This window comes from Nannospalax galili, unplaced genomic scaffold, assembly GCF_000622305.1.
Source record: "Nannospalax galili isolate Female #2095 unplaced genomic scaffold, S.galili_v1.0 scaffold224, whole genome shotgun sequence".
Lineage (NCBI taxonomy): Eukaryota > Metazoa > Chordata > Mammalia > Rodentia > Spalacidae > Nannospalax > Nannospalax galili.
The window spans coordinates 474175-496865 of record NW_008351360.1 but is presented as its reverse complement, the minus strand read 5'-3'; the positions used below and the strand labels follow the sequence as shown (position 1 = coordinate 496865).

General features: G+C 44.4%; 1 protein-coding gene across 2 annotated transcripts in view; it reads right to left on the bottom strand.

Moving 5' to 3' along the window:
- The window catches only part of Plekhb2 (pleckstrin homology domain containing B2), a 40193-nt gene extending 18339 nt beyond the window's left edge, over positions 1-21854 (bottom strand). The window contains exons 1-5 of one of the 2 annotated variants that reach the window (XM_029553612.1): positions 21732-21844; positions 14098-14151; positions 8824-8868; positions 7322-7474; positions 6684-6786 (exon numbers count right to left, since the gene is read on the bottom strand). In XM_029553612.1, the coding sequence (XP_029409472.1) occupies positions 6684-6786; positions 7322-7474; positions 8824-8860 (293 nt within the window). In that variant the 5' untranslated portion in view covers positions 8861-8868; positions 14098-14151; positions 21732-21844. Of the gene's footprint in view, positions 1-6683; positions 6787-7321; positions 7475-8823; positions 8869-14097; positions 14152-21731 lie in introns of both variants that reach the window. The other variant, XM_008848274.2, reaches the window with a different exon arrangement.
- Between the last annotated feature and the right edge of the window lie 837 nt (positions 21855-22691).

The following is a 22691-nucleotide window of genomic DNA, read 5'->3' as shown; positions in this document are numbered from 1 at the left end:
CTAAAAAAAGCCTAGGCCCAGATGGATTCTCAGCAGAATTCTACCAAACATTCAAAGATCTACAACCAATACTGCTTAAATTATTCAAAAAGATAAAAATGCTGGGTGTGTTGGTGCATGCCTTTAATCCCAGCACTTGGGAAGCAGAGGCAGGCAAATCACTGTGAGTTCAAGGCCAGCCTGGTCTACATAGAGAATTCCACGCCAGCTGGAGCTACAGTTTTTTTTTTTTTAAAAAAAAAAAAAAAAAAAAAAAAAACCCAAAAAACAAAATAACAAAAACAGACAAAATTAAAACAGAGAGAGAACTCACAAACTCCTTCTATGAAGCCGGTACCACCCTAATACCAAAACCAGGTACAGACACAACAAGAAAAGAAAACTCTAGGCCCAATCCTTAATGAACATAGATGCAAAGATACTCAACAAAATACTTGAGAACCACCTTCAGACACTCATCAAAAAGATCATCCCCCACAATCAAGTCGGCTTTATTCCAGAGACACAGGGATGGTTCAATATAAGTAAGTCAATAAATGTAATAAACAGTGGACTCAAAGACAAAAATCACACAGTCATCTCAGTAGATGCAGAAAAGGCCTTTGACAAAGTCCAACATGCTTTCATGTTAAAAGTCCTAGAAGGAGGCTGGGTGTGGTGGCACATGCCTTTAATCCCAGCACTTGGGAGGCAGAGGCAGGTGAATCTCTGTGGGTTCAAGGCCAGCCTGGTCTACATAGTGAGTTCCAGGCCAGCTGGGGCTACAGAGAGACCCTGTCTCAAAAAAAAAAAAAAAAAAAAAAATAGTCCTAGAAGGAATTGATCTAGAGGAAACATACTTCAACACAATTATAATTAAAGCTATATACAACAAACCCACACCCAACATCATTCTAAATGGAAAAAAATTGGAAGCATTCCCATTAAAGCCAGGAACCAGACAAGGATGTCCACTATCTCCACTCCCTTTCAATACAGTGCTTGAAACTCTTAAGGCAAGAGCAGTAAAACAAGAGAAGGAAATTAAAGGAGTGCTAATTGGAAAAGAAGAGGTTAAATTATCACTATTTTCAAATGATATGATATTATACATAAGAGATTCCAAAAATTCCACCAGAAAACTGTTAGAATTATTCATACTTTCAGTAAAGTGGCAGGTTGCAAAATCAACTTAAATCAATTTACAAAAAATCAGTAGCCTTTCTATGTAGCAATAACAAACAATCAGAAAAAAGCATTTAAAGAAACCCTCCTATTCACAATAACCTCAAAAAATATTTAGGATTAAACCTAACCAAAGACATTAAAAATCTTTACAATAAAAATTTAAATTTTTTTGGGGGGTCTTTTTGAGACAGGGTCTCCCTGTAGCCCCAGCTGGCCTGGAACTCACTCCGTAAACCAGGCTGGCTTTGAACTCACAGAGCTCTGCCTGCCTCTGTATCTCAAGTGCTGGTATCAAAGGTGTGCATCACCACACCCAGCCAGAAAATTTTAAATCTTTAAAGAAAGAAATAGAGGAAGACATTAGGAGATGGAAAAATATACCACGCTCATGGATTGGTAGAATCAATATTGTTAAAGTGACCATCTTACTAAAAGCAATCTATAGATGTAATGAAATGCCAATCAAAATACCCACAACATTCTTCACAGAGTTAGAAAAAAAACATCCTAAAATTCATATGGACTCACAAAAGACACCAGATAGTCAAAACAATCTTTGGGGAATAAAAAAAAAACAACAGTTGGGGGGAATCATCATACCAGATCTCAGATTATATTACAGAGCTATAGTCATTAAAGCAGTATGGTACTGGCACAAAAATAGACATGTAGCTCAATGGAACACAACAGAACACTCAAACATGAGTGCATGCATTTTCAGCCACCTTTTATTTGATAAAGGTGCTAAGAACACGCAATGGAGGAAAGACAACATCTTCAACAAATGGTGCTGGCAAATCTGGATCTGTAAAAGAATGAAATCAGACCCTTATCTTCCACCCTGCACAAAAGTCAACTCCAAATGGATCAAAGGCCTCAATATAAAATGTGAAACTCAGAAACTGCTAGAAGAAAACATAGGCAGTACCCTCCAAGATATAGGCATAGGAAATAACTTTCTAAATCAGACATCAGCCGCTCATGCATTTAGGTTAACAATAAGTGGGACCTCATTAAGCTACAAAGCTTCTGTATAGCAAAAGAAAACAACCAAGGAAGTGAAGAGGAAACCACCGAGTGGGAGAAAATCTTTACCAGTTACACATCTGGCAGAGGATTAATATCCAGAATATATAAAGAACTAAAAAAAACAAAGAAGCAAGAAAACAAATGACCCAATAAAAAGATGGGCATTAGACCTGAACAGAGAGTTCTCAAATGAAGGAATAAAAATGGCTAAGAAGCACCTTTAAAAATGCTTAGCATCATTGAAACACCTTAAAAAGTGCTTTGCATCCTTAGTAATTAGAGAAATGCAGATAAAAATCATTTTAAGATTTCATCTTGCCCTAGTCAGACTGGCTAAGATCAAGAGAAGGAAAAACACCAAATACCGGTGAGGATGTGGAGAAAGGGGAACTCTCATTCACTGCTGGGGGATTGAAAACTTGTGTAACCACTATGGAAAGCAGTGTGGAGAACTTTCAGAAAACTAAAAATGAATGTACCATACAATCCACTTATACCACTACTTGGCATATACCCAAAGGACTCGGGCTACTATAGAGATACCTGTACATCCATGTTTGTTGCTGCTCTCTTCACAATAGCTAAGAAATAGAAACAACCTAAATGTCCCTCAACTGACAAATGGATAATGAAAATGTGGTACATTTACACAGTGGAGTTCTACTCAGCAGTAAGAAAAGATGAAATTTGCAGGTAAATGGGTGATACTACAGACTGTTATACTAAGTGAAGTAATACAAACATAGAAAAGCAAGCAATGTATGTTCTCCCTCTTTTGCAGACTGCAGCACCAATTCCTCATATGTGAGTATATATCTTTATGTAACACCAGGAGCCAGGAAAAGGGAGGTAAAGGAAAAGGAAGAACCCAAAAGAGGGGGATAGTAGGGAACTGACGTTACCAGGGGGGAGGTGGGGAAAGTGGAAGTGTTCAGCTGGAAGGGGAGGGGGGAGGGACATGCAGGGAGCCATGGTGGTGGGGGAGGAGGGAACTCAGAAGATGAGAGGGGGCGGGAGGTGGGTGTTATTGGGGGAAGGGGGATAATGGGGACGCTTGGACTGGGGATGGAGGAGGGAAGTTGGATGGGGGGTGTGGGAGCCCGCGAGCAAGCGACCCTGCAAAGATGATGCTGAGAAGCGGGAGAGACGTGGCCTGACTTGTTTTGAAAGGCTTCAGACTGGCTGACGGATACTTCCGCACTGCTGAGGAGTGCATAATCGAGTGCATAATCAGCACGTGATCATTCTTAAGATCCATGAAGTGCTGCCTTCCTGCTCCATTGACCTTTAAACTGATTGGACACCCTCAGGAGGGAGGGGGGATTTCCAGATGCCTTTATGAGCTCTGTAACACCTGCAATAAACGAACTCCTGCTTGACAAGATTCCCTGTGGTGTCTGATTGTGGAGGGCTGGCGGACGCACGGACAGCGCACTCACCTTTCCCTGACCGGTCTGCCAGACAGAGCTGAGCTCCTCAGGAGACCCCCACAGCGGGGGAGTAGAGACAGGGAACTAAGGAAGTCAGAGGGAAATGTGTCGCCTCTGAAACCCCCTGAGAAATGTACATACAGTGCCTGAACATTAGTGCATATGCATACCTGGGGGTTGTATGGCAAGGAACACAGTGCCAGATAGGGGAGACCTCCCTTGGAGTGGTTGGTCAGAGTGGTCCAAAAGACTTCCAAAATAACACGGGCTGTTGCCAGAGCTCTTGGTTATCTCCCAGAACTGTAAGGTAAGATCCTACTGGTGAAGACAGGACATACTTTGGACATAGGACTTGGAGCAATGGAGCAGGAACTGACCTGGAAGCCTTCTACCTGAAGTTTAACTTCCATAGTTCTGGAGGATACCAAGCAAGATGCTAAGGGAGAAAATCAGTCAATGATCCAATCCAGCCCTAAAGCCTAATAACCACAATAACCGGCACAGAAAACTGCCTCTATTGATGTGGTAGTGGCACTGTTATCTGGGGAGTAATCAACAGCTATCTAATTGGATTCAAAGCCCTCTCAATGGGAGTGAACTCACGGGTGGCACTGTAAACACAGCCAAATACACATGGCTGGAGAGGCCTTAGATCCTAGAGAAAACCCTGTCTCTGTCATAGCTCAAGACAAATGAAATTTCTTACCATATGCTAAGTATGATCCTTATATTTACATACAAGTGTATCGTACACTACTCATCAAAGAAGCTTCTTTTTGCAATCAATGAAGGCTACTGCAGAATCCCACAACTGGTCAGACACAGAGAATATATGTCTAAGAGATGCCCAGTCCTAGGTGACATATCTACAGTGGAATCTCTACACCTAAGACTCATGGATCATAGCAGACTGGGGGTGGAGGGAGAAGGAGGTAGAGAGAAAACTGGTACATCCCTCAACTCTCACCAGTGAAGCTTTCTTATACAAGAGTGCGATGTACACAAAAGACCACAACTGGCCAATTTTTAAAGAATAAGAGACTTTGGAGTGCATGTCCCTGGATAGGACTCCTATATCAAATCTCCCCCACCCATGGCTCAGGGACCATTGCAGAAAAAGGAGTGGAAAGATTGTAAGAGCCATGGTTGGTCCATGAACATAGGAAAGCAGAGACTTTCAGACCACTGGAAGCTTTCACATGTGAACTTGTGGCAATGGTGGCATCAAGCACACAATCCATGTCAGTTCAATCAGACAAGGGCCCAGAGTGCAGCAAGGGAAATGGGAGGTGGGTCAGGCCTAGTCTGGGAACTATTGGAGATTGATTACTACTGGGTGAGGGAGAGTGGGTCTTACCAATAATCTCTAGATAGGCTGACTAGACTCCAGTGGATGAATTTGCACTGAAGGACATCTGGTTGATTGGATAGGACTACAAATGCTTGACTGGATAGGATTTAACATGTATGGCAGAAACGTGAGTTCCATGGGGGGGGCATGGATGAGGGAGGGGGGTCTAAATATGATTAAGAACTGCTGTATGAAATGTACAAAAGCTCAATAAAAATATATCAACCCTACAGTTTGATATAAAATAAACATTTATATTAAAGATGTTTGTAGATGTGAAAGCAGAAGCAGACAGGCACAAGGTGTAGGCTTCCGTGAAAATGTCAAGAATGTGTGGACACTTCAGCAGCCTAGAGGAGTCTCATGAGGTCCAGAGATAACACACCAGTAGTGCAAAGTGAACAGAAAACAAACCTACTCATCTTCTAACTTTCATTCAGTGTTTTCAAGTTTCTGAACCAAGATTAACGCCTGTGCTAACAGGGTATTAACAGATGAGCTTGGCGGGGCTTTTCTCTTGCACTTTTGCTTTAGGACAGCAAACAGGGTTTATAACTCCCAAAGAAAGAGAAAGCAGTACGATGCTGGAGCTAAAGACAGAATCACAGGACAAAAACAAGACTGGGGCTGGGAAGACAGCTCTGGGGGCCACCGTGCTTGCTGTGCAAGTATGAGGACCTGAGTTTAGATCTCTAGCATGTAAAAAGCCAGGCAATCCTACAAGCACCTGTGACCCTAATGTTGGAAGGCTGAAGTAGAGAGAGGGGGTCTGCTGGGGATTGCTGGCCATGAACCAAGACAAAAAAAAAAAAAATCTGGAGCACCAGATTCAGTGAGAAACTCTATCTCAAGGGAATAAAGCCGAATTTGATAGAAAAGGAACTTGATGTCCTCTTCTGGCTACCACATGTGTCTATATGTGCATGTACTCCCCCCAACACACACACAAGGCAAAGAACAAGACTTAAGAAACCACTTACCACTCCCCATTATCCAATGTGGATAATGAAAAGGCATAAAATAGCTGCTAATTGGTTCTGCATTTTCACCCTGGAATCCTGCCTGGACAAGCCAGGAGGGACAGAAATTAGAATCAAGGGGGTGGAGAGATGGCTCAGTGGGTAAGTGCTAGCCACACAAGCATAAGAACCTGAGTCTGAATCCCAGAATGTACAGGGGTGGTGGGCAGTAGAGACACTCTAGAAGCTTGCTGGAAAACACAGCAGAAAAGCAAAGAAACCTTGTGTTTCAAAACAAGGTGAAAGTTGAAGACTGACACTGAGGTTGTCCTCTGACCTCCACACTCGATGCAGCATATACGAGCCTTCACACACACACACACACACACACACACACACACATGCAGACATATACACATTATACACACACAAACACAAATTCACACACATATACACATCTTACACAAACACAAACACAGATGCACACATACACACTATACACACACAAATACACATATATAGATGCAAATATGCATGCACATTGTACACACACACACACACACACACACACACACACATATACACACAAAAGAGAGAAATTTGTACCAAGAAAAGCACCTGTTATATTTCTCTCACAAATTCACTGCCTGGAGGGAAACTTACTCCCATTTCTTTCCCTCCCTGACAAGTGGAAATTAAAGCAGAGACTACTCCGTCAATTAAACACATAATGAAGTCAAAACTCACAGACAATCATCTGTGCTTTCTGCACAGAGACTGATCGTTTTCCCATCTCGACAGATGATCTGCAGCAGACAGTCTCTGGGCTTCCCATCTGGAGGCTGGATGTCTAGGGAAAACAAGTAGAAATAACGAATGTTTACATAGCTTTTTCTCCCCCAATTTCTCCTTACACATTCTAAGACCTAGCAACCTAGATAAGCAAAGAATAAGACAGTAAGTCAAGTACTCCATGAAAAAATAACCTGTGTCCTGACCTAGAAAGCAGAAAGGAATCAGTCAGGCTGGCTGGCAAGACTTCCATCTGCTTCCTACAAAGCGCATATAAAGGACGACCCCAGCAAAGAACTGCATGGTGGCTTTGAAGAAACTCACCAGAATTGCCAAACAGATGTCGGTTTTGGTTTCTAAGTCACAAAATCAGCATGACCTAAGGGGGAAGTCCCCCTTTCTTAGGGTTGCTAGCACAAGGTTCCTTCTTTACAGCCTGAAGGGATGCAGGCTGGGTCTGACTTCAATGAAAAAAAAATCTATCTGGCTTGTAATGTGATGTTTGCCCCGCCTAGACAGAGCCCTTCTTCAGTTTGATACTGAAAGCAGACCCATTATGAAGGGAGGCATGGTAGCGCCGGTGGACGGCTTACCCCGACACTCATGCCCCATGCGGATATTGATGCAGTCCACTGGCATGTGGACCTTATCCTCTATACTCTGCCGAGTCTGGTCATCGTAATAGATCAGGTGGCCATCTGACCACAGGTCAAACCAATTCTTCTTCCAGCGCTTCAAAATAGTACCTGAGGAAAACAGTGGGGAAAGTTGGCTTTGGGTTAAATGAACAGACTGCTCATTTATGCTCGTAATGCACAGCAGACATGGGGGAGACTGCTCACCTGCATAGAACTTCTGGAAACAGTCCACCAAATAACAACGGAAAGAGACACAAAGCCTGGTCACTCACACTGGAACAGTACAGACACTTACAACCAAGCCTGACAATCAGATCCCCACGCCCCACATGGTGAAGAACAGAACTGACTCCTGAAAGTTGTCCTCTGACCTCATGTATGCCATTGCATACAAAACAAATATACATGTTTGAGAAAAACTTTTTAAAAAGACTCCTCAAAAGAATAGCAAAGCCTTTAGGACTTGTCCTGAGGTTTGTAAAGGACTCCCCATACCTCTGAACCACAGGGAAGCTGGAACCACAAAACTCAAGAGAAGGAAATTTACTCAGAGATTGGGGCCACACTCCAAAACACCAGGACTTTCTGTGTGAAGCCAACATCTGTCTGGGCTAAGGCTACCCAAAGACCTGGGACAGACACAGTATAGTGCCAGTACCCTTGGAAAGGCACACCTGGTTCTTCCTGCTTTAAAGCACATTTAGAGTGGCAACCTAGGAGATGAGCAGCTGTATATGAAGGGCAGGCCCACAGCATCCAGGCCAAGGAGAGTGGACCTCAAGCCTAAAGAACTGTCTCCTCTGGAAACAGAAGTTTGGCTTTTGATAAACTCATGCAACCAAGGCAAATCTTCCTAGTGTCATTACAAAGACATCACCGCCTCAGAATGAGTTACTTCTCAGACCTCAGATTGGACAGGCATTTCGCACACACTGAGATCAGTACCTGGGAAGCCAGCAGCAAGTATGTGTGGTCAGACTCTGCAGTCTCAGATAAACCATTAATAACAAAGCACCCCACTGAGGAAAAGGAAAGTAGCAGGGACTCCGTGTTTCCTGGTTCCTATCAACTTGGGTAAACATGGTCAGTTCCAAGTTTGCGAAGACAGTTCACAAAGCTCTAAAAATTCCCAGGAGCGAGGCTAGAGAGATGGCTCCGTGGTTAAGAGCACTGGATGCTCCTGCAGAGGACCCGGGTTTGATTTCCAGCACCCACATGATGGCTAACAACTGTCCATAACTCCAGTTCTAGGAGACCCAATGCCCTCTTCTGACTTCCAAGGGCACTGCACAATACAGGTACAACTACATACATGCAGACAATACACTCATATACAAATAATAAGTAAAATATCTTTTTTAGTTCCCAAGGGGAAAAACAAGGCAACAGCACTAACCAGACTTATAATTTGTTTATAAAAGTGATCTGTTTTGGAAGACCCAAGTGTCTGTACTCACTCTGTCGAAGCAACCATCCACTCTTCACAAACGCCATCTCTTCAGCTGCAGGAGAAATCATAGGTAGGTTCAGAATCATATTCAGGAAAAGAACAGCTCACCTGGCTCAAGTTTCAATCCTGTGCCCTCCAATGTAAGCTGATGAGCACTCCAAGGATGTGGCCTCACATCACTTGGCATATAGGAAATGCCTCCTCCATGGGCTCCATACCACCCCACCCTTCATCCCACCTTGCTGGGTCCAGCAGGCATGCGGTAGTCCTGGGGGGCACTGACACTCAGCTCTGATAAAGACTTGGGGCTTCTCACAACATACCCAACTGCCTCAGCCTAACTCTGACATGTTCCACAGGCTAACATGCTTGGTCACACCCCATGGATGTCAGCAGGTACAGTATTCAGATAAAGGCAGAAAACCTCCAGCCTTCAAGAAATACACTGATGCATTTAATTCCATAAAAGTAAAAATTTTGGACCCAGGAGATGGTTCATCAGGTAAAAGTACCTGCTACCTGACAACCTGAGTTCAATCTCTGGGATCCACTTGGTAGGAGAAAACTGAACCCCCAAATTGTATTCTGACCTCTACTCCTACACCATGGTGCAAGTGTTTTCTCTCTCTCTCTCTCTCTCTCTCTCTCTCTCTCTCTCTCTGTAAATAAATGTAAAGAAGATACTCAATTTCTCTCTCAATTCAAAGGAAAAAATTCAAATGCAGAGTTAATAATTTTGCCTATCAGATTGGCAAACTCCACTGCCCAGTCAGGACAAAGCATACCCTTTTAAGTATAGGAGGCTTAGCAGGGATAAAGAGACACCTGTGTCCCTCCCTTGGCTATCAGACTGTGAAATAAAGCACCTTATGGAATTAGAATTTCCCCTGGAATTCTCATGGAAGAAGGGAAACGCTAAAACCTGTGCCAGCCAAAGGGAGGAGCTTATCTTCTGGAAAGAGATTTCATATAGTTCTGACACCTTGTCAGACCACCGCAGGAGACTGGAGTTGACACAATGATGGGTCATGTTTGGTGGGAACACTCATTGACCAGGGCTGCTTAGCTATTCGAATCTCTGACCCTCTACTTAAACCTAAACCTCTGTGAGGACCCAGAAGATTAACTTAGGGGTAAGATCACTGATCTCTTTGTCTCTTTTCCATGTGACCACAGTGAATAAATCTTTTCTCATATTAGTTTTTTACTACTAATATGGCTCTTTCAATGGGCTTATCAAGGATGGATAATGCAACCTCACTTATTGTAGCACAAGCTGTGACCCTAACGCTGTAACAATGGCAGGGATAGAAATTGCATCCCACAGTTCTAGAGGTGATGTGCCAAATTAAGTTCATATACTTCGACATAGTAAGCTCCCCAGTTGTAGCAATGGTCTCACTGATATCAACAGAGGATCACCAACAGTATACACAAAGGTATTCACTGAAACTGTTACCATCAGCCAGCACAGTCTATGAAGGACTGCTTGGTGGGCACCTCTGCCCACAGACCAGGCTGATGAAGAGGAGTGAGGCAGGACAGTATGAGGACAGCACAGAGCCTGCACTTGCACTTGCTGGGTAGCTTTAGTTGTCAACTTGACACATCTGGGTAAAGAGAGCTTCAATTGGGGAATTTCCTCCATTGGACTAGCCTATGGCCATGTCTGTGGGGTATTTTTTTTTTTTGAGTGATGTGGGAGGGCCCAGCCCACTGTGAGTGGTCCACACATGGGCAGGTGGCCCTGTACTGTATAAGAAAGCAGGCTGAGCATGGGCCAGAAGAGCCAGTAAGCAGTGTTCCTCCATGGCCTGTGCTTCAGCTCCTGCCTCCAGGTCCCTGCCTTGAGTTCCTACTTTGGGCTTCCTCAGTGATGAACTATGACCCAGGAGATGTGAGCCAAATAAACCCTTTCCTCCCCAAGTTGGTATTGGTCAGAGTGTTTTGTCACAGTAACTAAAAAGGAACTAGAGCAGAAATTGGTACCGAGAGTGGGGTATTGCTGTAACAGACCTGACCTTGGTGTTTGGGGAAGACTGTAGAAGCATCTGGAACTCTGGACTAGAAAAGTCATTGAGTGCTTAGAGTTTATTGCTGTAGAGCTTGGAACAGTTATGCTGAAAGAGTTGTAGATGATGGAGTCCTGGTTTGTGAAGTTTCAAAGGGAAGCAGAGACTATTAAAGCTGTTTGTGTGATATTTTGAATTGAGAATCTATGGGTTCTGGTCAGCTGAGGATGAAGAATCAGCTGTGATTAAGAAGAGTCCAGAACCACTGAAGCAAAACCTTTGCTTTACTGGGACAATTGACACTGGTTAGTTGGGGCTGAAAAATAAGCTGCTAGTAATAAGAGACCAGCATCATTGTGGTGAAATCTTCTGGCAAGTATTTCCTCAGAGTCAGCACACAGAAGCTGTGGTCCAGAGGGCCCTGGGTCTCCATCTCAAGCTGGGAGCAGGACTTGGTAATGTATAAGGGTCTCCTGCATGGTTCTGGTATTGAAATTGTGAAGGTGTCATAGAGAGCAGCTGAGGCTTGGCAACCTGAGGGGCCAGGAAAGGTCACTGGTGAAAGTGCAGCCTCAATTGCAGTAAAGACCCTCTAGGAATGAAGGGGTCATGGAAAGAATTTTAAGCTTTGCACCTTGAGAGGCCAGAAGAGCCCAAGGGTGAAGGTGCAGCCTCAGTTTCGGTGGAGACCCCAGCTTTTTGGAGATGCCAGGACGGCTACCGGGGCAGAAGCAGGTGTGGAATAGGGCTGGCCTGGGCCATTGAGATGAGCTGTGTGTGTTGTGGGCAGCAAAGTCAGAGATCATGAATGAATCCCAGACATGCAGCCTTGAGCTACTTTGCTGGACTTAGGTTTTGCTTAGGTGTGCCCAATTTTTCCCTTTTGAAATAAGACAGTACTTGTTTTGGATTCTACAGGAGCCCACAGTTAAGAGACTTTTAAAAGAGACTATGTGGACTTTTAAGTATTTGGATTTTTTTAAGGACTGTGGGACTTTTAATATTGTACTGTCTTATGTTGTGATATTAACATCATATCTTGGGGACAAAAAATGTAAAGGTTGTGATTTAATAGTGATGTATTTGTGTGTCAGGTTGACAAGGGGTCAATTGTGCTAGACAGCATTAGTTGTTAACTTGACACACCTGGGTAGAGGGTGCTTCAATTGGGGAATTTCCTCCATTGGACTGGCCTATTGCCATGTCTGTGGGGTATTTTTTTAATTGTTGAGTAATGTGGGAGGGCCCAGCCCACTGTGGGTGGTGCCACCCCTGGGCAGGTTGTTCTGTATTGTATAAGAAAGCAGGCTGAGCAGGGGCCAGGGGAGCGAGCCAGTAAGCCGCATTCTTCCATGGCCTGTGCTTCAGCTCCTGCCTCTAAGTTCCTGCCCTGAGTTCCTACCTTGGGCTCCTTTAGTGATGAACCCAGGAGATGTGAGCCAAATACACCCTTTCCTCCCTGACGTTGTTATTGGTCAGAGCGTTTTGTCACAGCAATTGAAAAGAAACGAGAACATGCACCATGTGCTCTGGGCAGCCAGGTGGGAATTACTAAGGATGTGTCTCTCCAGGGAAAGGAAATGAGGTGGATGTTGTATGCACAACAGAATGGAGGGGGACAGGCCAGCACTGCTAAACTTTCTGTTTAACAGCCTCCAATTTGATGTAGCTGAGGATAACCTTGAGTTCATGACCCTCCTGCCTCCACATCCCAAATGCTGGGATTACAGGTGTCACCAGCAGCCCAGCAGGCTGTGTATGCAAGTTCCCTTGATATTATTCAGCTTCTGTTTGTTTGTTTTACAGTACTAGTGGCTAACCCAGGGCTTTGGGCCTGCTACACAAGTACTTTGCCACTGAGCTAAATCTTCAACTCCCAGCCTTTAAGGAACTAAGTAGTTTTGGCCAAATCAGAGTAAAAGTCCATGGGAAATAAAAAAAATGCAAGTGAGTTTCCTTTAGGGAATGTTTTCTTGGAATCTAAATGTAACTGTATTCTCATCCTTCTCAAGATCCTAAGTACAGCCTGTGGAGCTCAGTCATCTACACTCCTACATCTCTCAAACCCTGTCCTTGGGCAGGTTCTAGCCCTTCTTGCAGCTTCACCATTCATACATCTTGTCCTACCTAGCATCTTCCCCACATGATCTTTTTCTCAATCCAGAAAGCCAGTTTCCACCTTTCTCCCGGAGGATATGAACAGAGAAACGTCCACTGCTGCTGACAGCTACCTCGTGACCAGGAAGAGGCAGCCCAAAAGCAGCTGACTCTAAAAATAGCTGACTCGTTAACCGAGCTAATCATGAAACCCACCTGTGATGCTTAATCTTCACAGTCAACTCGATGGACCTAGAATCACCTAGGTGAAAAACCTCTGGGTATGCCTGTGAGAGAATTCTAGATTAAGTGAGGTAGAAAGAGCCACCCTAAGTGTGGGCAGCACCATTCCATGGGCTGGGATCTCAGAAGAAATATAAAGAAGTGAACAGAGTACCAGCATCCATCCCTCTCTACTTCCTGACTACAGATGCAATGTGACAACTGTAAGCCAAAATAAGCCCCTTCTCCTGTAAGCTCCTTTTTGTCAGGTATTTGGTCACAGCAGCAAGACAAGTAACAAATACAATACCAACAGTTTGATACAAATGCTATAGCCTACAAAGTTCACACTAGAGAACCATGTAATCGAGTTGCTGAAAAAAAAAAAGACTGGTTTATGTTTAGGGTTTTGTGTTGCCATTCATAGTTATTCTTGGCTGCATGGAGTCATTGGAGCAGGTTAGACACACCTGCAAGAAACCAGTGAAATATAAATCAAATAATGGGAGAGAATGTTACAGTCATATCTCGTCTGGGCAAGGATTGTGACTACCTCAGAAGACTAAACTGGAAGGGGAAGCATTACGCCAAAGGGCAAAGTCAGTCAGGAACAGTCACACTCCACTTTCCATGGCCACAGCATCATGTGAGAAACTGCCTAGTAACTGGGAAAAAAAAAAGGACTTGGACAGGCAGGAACCACCTATTTATAGTACAAACAGAACACCTGACTGAAGTGCTGTCACACAACTTCACTGGTTCTTCCTTAGCTGGTGGTTGTGACACTGCGAGCACAGTATGGAAATGCAGAACAAAAGGAGTTTCCTCAACCTCCATGGTGTTTGTTTAAATTACAAATAGTTCTCCACTCTAGTTTGGCTATAGTTGTCTTTATACCAGTCAAAACATCAGACCAGTGTAAAAATTGAGACCAGAACAGCTTCACTTACTTAAAGGCCTTAGGACTCTGCCCACTAGGCATCCATTCAGCAAGATTATTGCCACTGCCAGCACCCAGGAAGATGAAGAGTGAAAAGATAGCTTTAGGATCTGCAGATTTCCTGTGACCTCTGATTATGATTCACAAACGGAGTCAACATCTTTATTGCCAGGTCCTGTACCTGCTTCTCTTGGTATCTGCTTGGAGCGGAGGCTGGATTTCTTTTGGGGTAGTAAAGGTTTAAAGGATGTCACCAGGAGAAACCAGAAAGCTGACGGAATCAATCCCAGGACAATGGAGTCCAGATCAAAAAATGGAATGTAACAGAAATCTATCTATCTAAAGGGCATATAAACATATCTGATATATATGCATACAAAAATATATAATAGTTCAAAATTAACACTGAAAAGAAAATGGGGATTATTATGAGACAGAAGCTGGAATTAGTGAGCTAGGGAGATGGCTCAGTAAGTAAATTATTTGTGATGTAAGCATAAGAACCAGAGTTTGTATCCCTAGCACCCACATAAGCACAGGGGATAGGGTGGTGTGGGTAGGGAGTGGCCTACTGTTATCTCAGTGTGGGAAGTGGAGACAGGATCCATGGAGCAAGCTAGCTAGGCAGATTAGCAAAATTGTCAAGTTATGGGTTCAAGATGGAGAATCATGGAGGAAGACACCAATATCATTCTTGGGCCTCTACATGTACTCATACATACAGGCACACAGGTCTCCACAAACACATATGCCTACACACACCCAAATATACACATACACATACAAGCATACCACACATACACAAGCAAAAAACATAAAAAGTGAAAAAAAAGCAAACAAACAAACAAAAAAAACAACAACTGGGGCTGGAGAGATGGCTCAACAATTAAGACAAGTGACTGCTCTTGCGGAGGTCCCCAGTTCAAATCCCAGTACCCACATGGTGGCTAACAATTGTCCATAACTCCATTTCCAGGGAATCTGATGCCCTCTTCTGACCTCTGTGGACATTGCATGATATTGGTACATCTATGCATTTAAGTAATACATTCATAGACATAAAATTAAAAAATAATAATTTTTTTAAAAACCACCTGGAATTAGCAATATACTCCTTCTAAAATGGGTGATTCATCTAATAAGTAGCTTCTAATCTAATATCATTTTATCAACAACACTTAGTCATTATGCAGAAAATTCTCACATATCCCCTAGTGCCCAGATTTTTATCCCTAACACTAGTCTCCTCTAAAAGGATCTAGCACTTCTTGAAAAGGAGTTGGTTATGGTTTGGAGCATGACACCTCAGGATGCACTGAAGAGGCATTACTGCAAAAATACAATGCTGGGGCTGGGAGATGGCTCAGCAGGTAAGGGTACTTGCCACCAAGGCTAAGGGCCTGAGTTTAATACCCATGACTCGCATGATGGAAGAAGAAAACCAACTAATACCTAGAAGTTTGAAACAATACTATAGTCTACAAAGTTCATACTAGGGAATCATGCAATTGAGTTACTGAAGGAAAAAAAAAAGACTATTTTAAGTTTAGGATTTTGTGTTGGACCCCATTTATAGTTATTCTTGGCTGCACAGAACTATTAGGGTGTAGGTTCAACACACCTGCAAGAAACAGATGAAATATAAATCAAATGATGAGAGAGAATGTTGCTTGTCTAGCATCTGCAGGCTCCATTCCCAACACCACATAAGCAAACACATACATAAATACTGTATGGAAGTGGGCCAGGAACCTAACAAATACTTAAATAAAATAATAGTAAAGATGTGCCTGGTACAGTGGCATAGCCCCATGGCACATCTCTCCAGGAGGCTAAGGCTGGACAGCTTGGGCACAGGAGTTCAGAGTAAGCCTGGGCAATATAGTGAGACCCTGAATCTTTAAAAACAACTTTCATGAATATCTTCAGAAAGGATAAGAAAGCCAACTAGCTAAATAAAATAAAGGGCATCTATTGGCCAAAACCAATAGACAGCTGAAGGTGGTGACACATGACTTTAATCTCAGAGTGTGGGGGCCTGAAGTAGGGAGACTGAAAGTTCAAGGCCAGTCTGGGCTACATAGTAAGACCCTGACTCCAGAAAAAAAAAAAAAAAAAAAAAAAAAAAAAAAAAAAAAAAAACAAAACAAAACAAAGAACCAATGAAGAATGTATAGTACATGAGTATAAAAAGTTGAAAATGAAAAATAATTTTAAAAAGGGGGGGTGGGGGCTGGAGAGATGGTTCAGCAGTCCTCTTCTGTCCTCCACAGACAATGTACCACACGGGTACACTTACCTACATGCAGGTAATACACGCATACACATTTTTAAAAAGTTGAAAATGGGGCACTAGTATAAATGTGTTGTAGAAAGGACCCATTTCAATGTGAGCTTGATTTCACAAAACTGAGGGGGCAGGGACTGGTTTTAAAAGAAAGCTCAAGCCCATTGTGGTGGTGCACGCCAGTAGGATATGCAGAAGAGGTGGAGGCAGGAGGATCATGAGTTCAAGGCCAGTTTAGGCTACATATTTTCAAAAAAAGAACAACCAAAAAAGAAAACTCAAGGACTTTCTTTAATGTGGTACACTATCCCTTCACTAAGTAAGTTAAGTGGTTATGTGTTATGAGGAATATATGTTGTGTTTACTATTTAAGATGTTAGGATTTGCTTTTTTAAGAGTTGAGGCTCAGGCATACTGAAACTCTGATAGCAGGGGATACCTAAAACAGGTTTAAAAGCAAACTGAACTACTACTACTGCTCAGGTAATAGTCCTGAGGAAATGAATCTTGGGTCTACAAGCTAAGGAACACAGGGTGGCTTGCTGGGCAAGCTTGTAGAGGCCACCACTAGAAGAAGCCTAGAGGGTAAAAAACTCCAGGCCAAAGGGAGCATCCTATGGTGCCCCTGTGGAATCTTCATCCAAATGGGACAGGACCGTCAGGCACAGGACATAGTCCAGGGCACTGAAGCTGTGGCATGGTGTCATATGACTGCGCGCAGACTAAGTGCTTGATCTCCACTAGGGAGATGGACATCATCTTTGTCTTCTGGCCTCCTGGGCAGCAGTCTGGTGGTACTGCCACGCGGAGCACTGTTTCTTTATCAGCACCCATCACTCTATCCTGACTCCCAGACCAAAAGCAACACATGATACAAGGAACACAGGGTGGCTTGCTGGGCAGGCTTGTAGAGGCCTTCCAGACCCTCCAAGGCAAAGAGAAGTTGAGGCACATCAGGGCGGTCTGTAAGTCAGCAGCTGCAGCCCACCAGGCTCACCAACTATATCCTGAACACCCTGGGATCACAAACTTTGAAACAATGGTCCCCAGGGAATTGGAACTCCCCTAGGAATTTCATGCTGGAAGAAGGAAAAGCTGAAGCCTAGTGCTAAATTCATCTCCTGGACAGGGACTTCACACAGTTCTGACAACTTATGACCACCCAGCAGGAGAGACTGGAACAGAGACAAAGATGGATCAGTGAGGGTGGGGCCACACCTTGCCCATGACTGCTTAGCTATGCATACCTTGTACCATCTGTTTAAACCTAAACCTCATTTCAGGCCCAAAAGACAGATTTGGGGGAAGCCGGTGTATGTCTCTTTTTGTTCTTCTTCCCAATGTGGTCATATTAAACAAATCATGTTTTTCTGCTTTTCACTACTACTTGTCTTTTTAAGTGTCCTGCTGAGAATGGGTGGCCAAGCCTAGGCTGTTTAGACTGCTAAGGCCCAGGCTTGTACCATAAAATCTCCAGTATCTTTACCATCAGGGAAATGACACATGTTGTTGAATCCAGAGGGGAGAAAAAAACAAAACAAAACAAAACAACCAGAATGCTCAAGAACAGTAAGATTCAGAGTTCTCAGTTAAAATGATAACCACAACCAAAACTGCAGTAGACCAGGCTGGCCTCACAGAGATCCGCCTGCCTCCACCTCCCAAATGCTGGGATTAAAGACATGTGCTACCACACCTGGCTTTTCATGAATTTTTAAAAGCATATGATCAAAATCATACTTCCTGATTTTTAGTCTATAAGATATGATTGTGGTAGTATCAACTGATCAGCTTGAGGACCAAAACACAACTGGATTAACCAGTTCTCTTTCTATAATACTTCTATATTTATGGGTATACATGCGTGTATAGGTACATGTACACATGTGTGGGGCCAGCAGTAAACCTCAGACATCATTGCTCTGGAGCAGTCCACCTTACTTTAAAAAAAATATATATATATATATATATATATTATTTTTATTTTATGTGTTTGAGTGTATTACCTGCATGTATGCAAGCACACCCATGTCACATGGTGCCTGTAGAGGTCAGAAGAGGGCACTGGATCCCCTGGAACTGGAATTGCAGACAGTTGTTAACCGCCATGTGGGTGCTGGGAATCAAACCTGGGTCCTCTGCAGGTTGTCAGTGCTCTTAACTGCTAAGCCAACTCTCCAGTTCCCACCTTACTTTTTTGAGACAGGGTCTTTCGCTGAACCTGGAGCTCTCAGATTCAGCTAGGCTGGCCAGCAAGCCCAAGATCCCCCAGTTCCACCTCCTCATCCTGGAATTAGAAGTTTGTGATAACATGCCCAGATTTTTACATGGGCGCCTGAGATCAAACTCAGGTTCTCCCATTTGCACAGCTGAGCTATCTCCCCCGTCCCTAACATTTTTAACAGTTTTCTCTTTGCAGTTTTTGGTCATCACTGACATCAATACAGTACTTCTTTAATGCCTTTGATGTCAATTAATGCAGAAGAAGGGCTGAGAAAAAGAACACAAATATTACAAGATAAAAGTGTGACAAAGCTTTCAGGACTGAGACTGCAGACACTAGTCAAACTCAGCATCCTTGACAGTGTGTGAACCCAGGTGAAGGCAGACACCACAGTGAAGAAGTGCAGATGATAAGGAGAGAGGCACAGTCACCATGACTCTTAGACACTAGGCTGATCACCAGACCTGAGGGAAAAGACTGACCTCTGGAATGACTAATAGCCTTTGTTTGCCCCTCCCTGTACAATCTGCTGGCCAGAGATGGCATGTAAGGGGATTTTCTAAGGTGTGAACTCCTCCCTGGGCTCAATAGAGCCCTGAATAAATAAAACACAACTTAAAGATTCAGTTTTTGCACACACCTTCAATCCCAGTATTTGGACAAAGAGGCAGGTGGATCTCTGTGAGTTTGAGAGAAGCCTAGTCTACACAGGGAGTTACAGGCCATTGAGACCCTGTCTCTCAAAAAGAAAAAAAAAATTAATTCGTGTCTCTGCTCCCTAGAGTGTGTAATGACAGGTGGCACGAGCTCCACTACTACACCATATATATCTGTAGTCCCAGCACAGCACATGGAGGGTCATGATGTAGGGAGTAGCATGGACTCATAATGAATTCCTAGGCAGCCCAGACTACATACAAGTCCTTGGGGAAAGAGTGGGCATGTTTTTGCACCACTGATGGACACATTTAGTAAATACGTTCCTTTTATCAGGAAATTTTCCTACAAAAATGTGCTTAATCCTTAAAACTTCTTAAAAATTCTTAAAATATAACACTTGTAAAAATCCTCAGGTTTGCCAGGTGCACGCCTTTAATCCCAGCACTTGGGAGGCAGAGGCAGGCAGATCTCTGTGAGTTCAAGGCCAGCCTGGTCTACATAGTGAGTTCCAGGACAGCTGGGGCTGCAAGGAGAGCCTGTCTCAAAAAGACCAAAAAAAAAAAAAAAAAAAAAATCCTCAGGTTCTCAGTTCTCTACAACACAGTTCCATATGTAATCTACTGAATACCTACTGTGTGTCTACCAGGAAGACATAACACAGTTTGATTCCTTCCCTGAGCAAGATCAGTGGGAAGTCTCGAACACAGAATAAACCCACAGACATTACCACTACATAAGCCCAGGCAAGCACCTGCCTGGCTAGAGGGTCTCTTCCTAAAGTACCTGACCTATCTATATCCTGCGGATCACCCAGAATCAGGACTTCCTGGACCCATGAAGCACTTCAAGCACCCCAAGGAAGGAACCAATGGCAACAGTACTCCACAGTACATGCCCTCCCTCCCTCAAGCAGTGCAGACTGGTGGACACAGATGTGTCTATGCATCCATGTTTGGTCAATGATTCATTCAACAAGTATCGAGTACCCTAAGTAAGCAGGCAGTTAATCCACCCTACCTTCCCCTGTGACATAGGACAAGTCATTTCCTGCATGGACACTGGTTGCCTCAAAGGCCACAGGAGACCAGCCTTCCTCCCTTTCCTAATCTAGCATGCGTGCACGCACACACACACACACACACACACACACACACACACACACACACTAAGCTTCTCCCTGGAGGAATGAATCAGTGCATTCTGAGTGTTCTGATTAACCACAGTCCCTAGAATCAGTAACAATTCTCCCATTCCTTTCCTCCACCCACACTAAAACACTGGAAATTCACTCCATTCCCTTATGAAGCCCCTTGGTAAACCACTCTCTGAGACTTAGCAAAACAAACCATTTCTGCTTGTCCAAAATAAAAGTCCCCAACTTCCCAAGGTCCAGTTGGCTAACAAATATGACAAAAGTAGTAAGATATGTACAATTAAACACCTAAAACTAAAGACCAGTGGGGGTTCACCAGAGTCTAAGGCCTGTCCAGGACTACAGATTCCTAAAGAGAAGAAACCTCCTGGCAGAAGGCTTTAGTAAAGCGGTAGGCAGTCCCTGAGGGGGCCTGTGCAGCCACAGTTGTTAGAAGGGGCCAGAGAGGTAAGATCCTCCAAAGGGATGAGCCCCCCAGGTGAGTGGAGAGGGCCTCCTCTAAGAAGTCAGGGATGCGCAGCTCTACAGAAGATACCATTAGGACAGGGGACACTGGAGAAGGGGAGAGGATGCTGGGCTGGGGAGGACACAACTAGGATGGGGGACACTTGGAAAGGGAGGAGTCACTGGAGGGGATCACTGGGGCTAGGGAGGCAGAGCTGAAGCGTATACAATTAGGACGCAGGACACTGGGGAACCAGGAGAGGACTCTGAGAGGAGCTGGGGCTGGTCAAGGACACCGGGGATGAGGATGCAGGGCTGGAGGACAGGATCAGAATAAGGGGAGTGGGGGGACACTGGGGAGGCAGTTGGAGGAAGGGGTTGGGGGGCAGCTCATTTGGAAAGAGGAAGGGGACAAGGAATGGGGAGGATATGATCAGGATGGGGACACTGGGGTGGGGGAGGGGGCAGGGATTTGAGAGGATAGGATCAGGATGGGGGCCACTGGCCGGGCAGTTGAAGGAAGGGGTTGGGGGCAGCTCCCTAAGAAAGGAGGAAAAGACAAGGAATGGGGAGGATATGATCAGTATGGGAGACACTGGGAAAGAGGGAAGGGATGGGGACAGGGGATGAGGATATGATCAGGATGCGGGACACTGGGTAAGGGGGAGGAGGCAGGAGCTGGAAAGGAGGAGGGGGCGTGGGGCTAGGGAGGTGCGGCTGTAGAGGCTGGAACTGCTGGAGAGAGGCCGGAGGTGAGGATGCTTGCGAAGCAGGTCCCCCAGAGGGGCGCGGGACAGGGACGGGACGGTAACACGCCAGGGTATCCACGGGAAAGGGTCGCTCGCGGGCGGGGTATGGCACCGCGGGCGCAGTCACCTGTAAATGCGCGGGATGCCGGGCAGTGATCAGATTGGGAGGGCAAGGTCGCAGGCTTCCAGAGCTTCCTCGATGGATAGCCACACGTCCGGGTCCTGCGTCACCCGCACCACCTCCTGCGCATGCGCAGGCTGCCGCTGGGTGGTGTCCTGGAAGTCTACATGCCTGGAGGAGCCATAATCTTTCTTAACAAGGGCCTAGTTACCAGCTCAAAGCATGTTGTAATTTATTTTGCCTTCTGAACACCATCTCCAAAGAAAAGGATCAGAGCGCCCTAGAAAACTGCATGGCCGTGGGCTGGGGCAAGTCAAGGACAAGCTGAGCCTGGAACATCCTCAGTGTCAGAAATGACTTTTCCTGTGCAAAAACAGAAGAATGGGGGTTTGGAAGGACACAGGAATCAGTCTGAAAGAGCAACCAAGGAGCAAACGTGAAAGACTTAGCGATAAGTCACATAGCATTGTTATAGCCTAGAAAATAAAATGTAAGGAAATGATTAAAGAAATCAACGAGGAAGGAGTTGGGTGTGTTAGTACAGGCCTACAATCCTAATCCTGGGGAGGCTGAGTCAGGAAAAATTGGAGGCCAGCCGGGCTACACAGACATAGTCTCAGAAACCCAAAACACATAAACAAGTGTGGCATCTGTGTGGTGGCACACACCTGTAATCTCAGCCTTTGGGAGATGGAGGCAGGAAGAGAAGTTCAAGGTCATTCTTGGCTACATAGTTCAAGGCCAGCCTGGGAATACAAGACATCCTGTCTCAAAGAAATGTATTATACTATCATACTTTTTGAGTGATGGTGTAACTAAAAGGGGTCTGTCTTAGGTGTTTCATGATGTTGTGCCTAGGTTCTTTGTGTCTTAAGCAATGAATTGGACAAGACACAGAATAGTAATAGTGAAATTATACATTTATTAGAAAAAAGCATAGAGTATATGCCACAGAAAGGGAGCAGG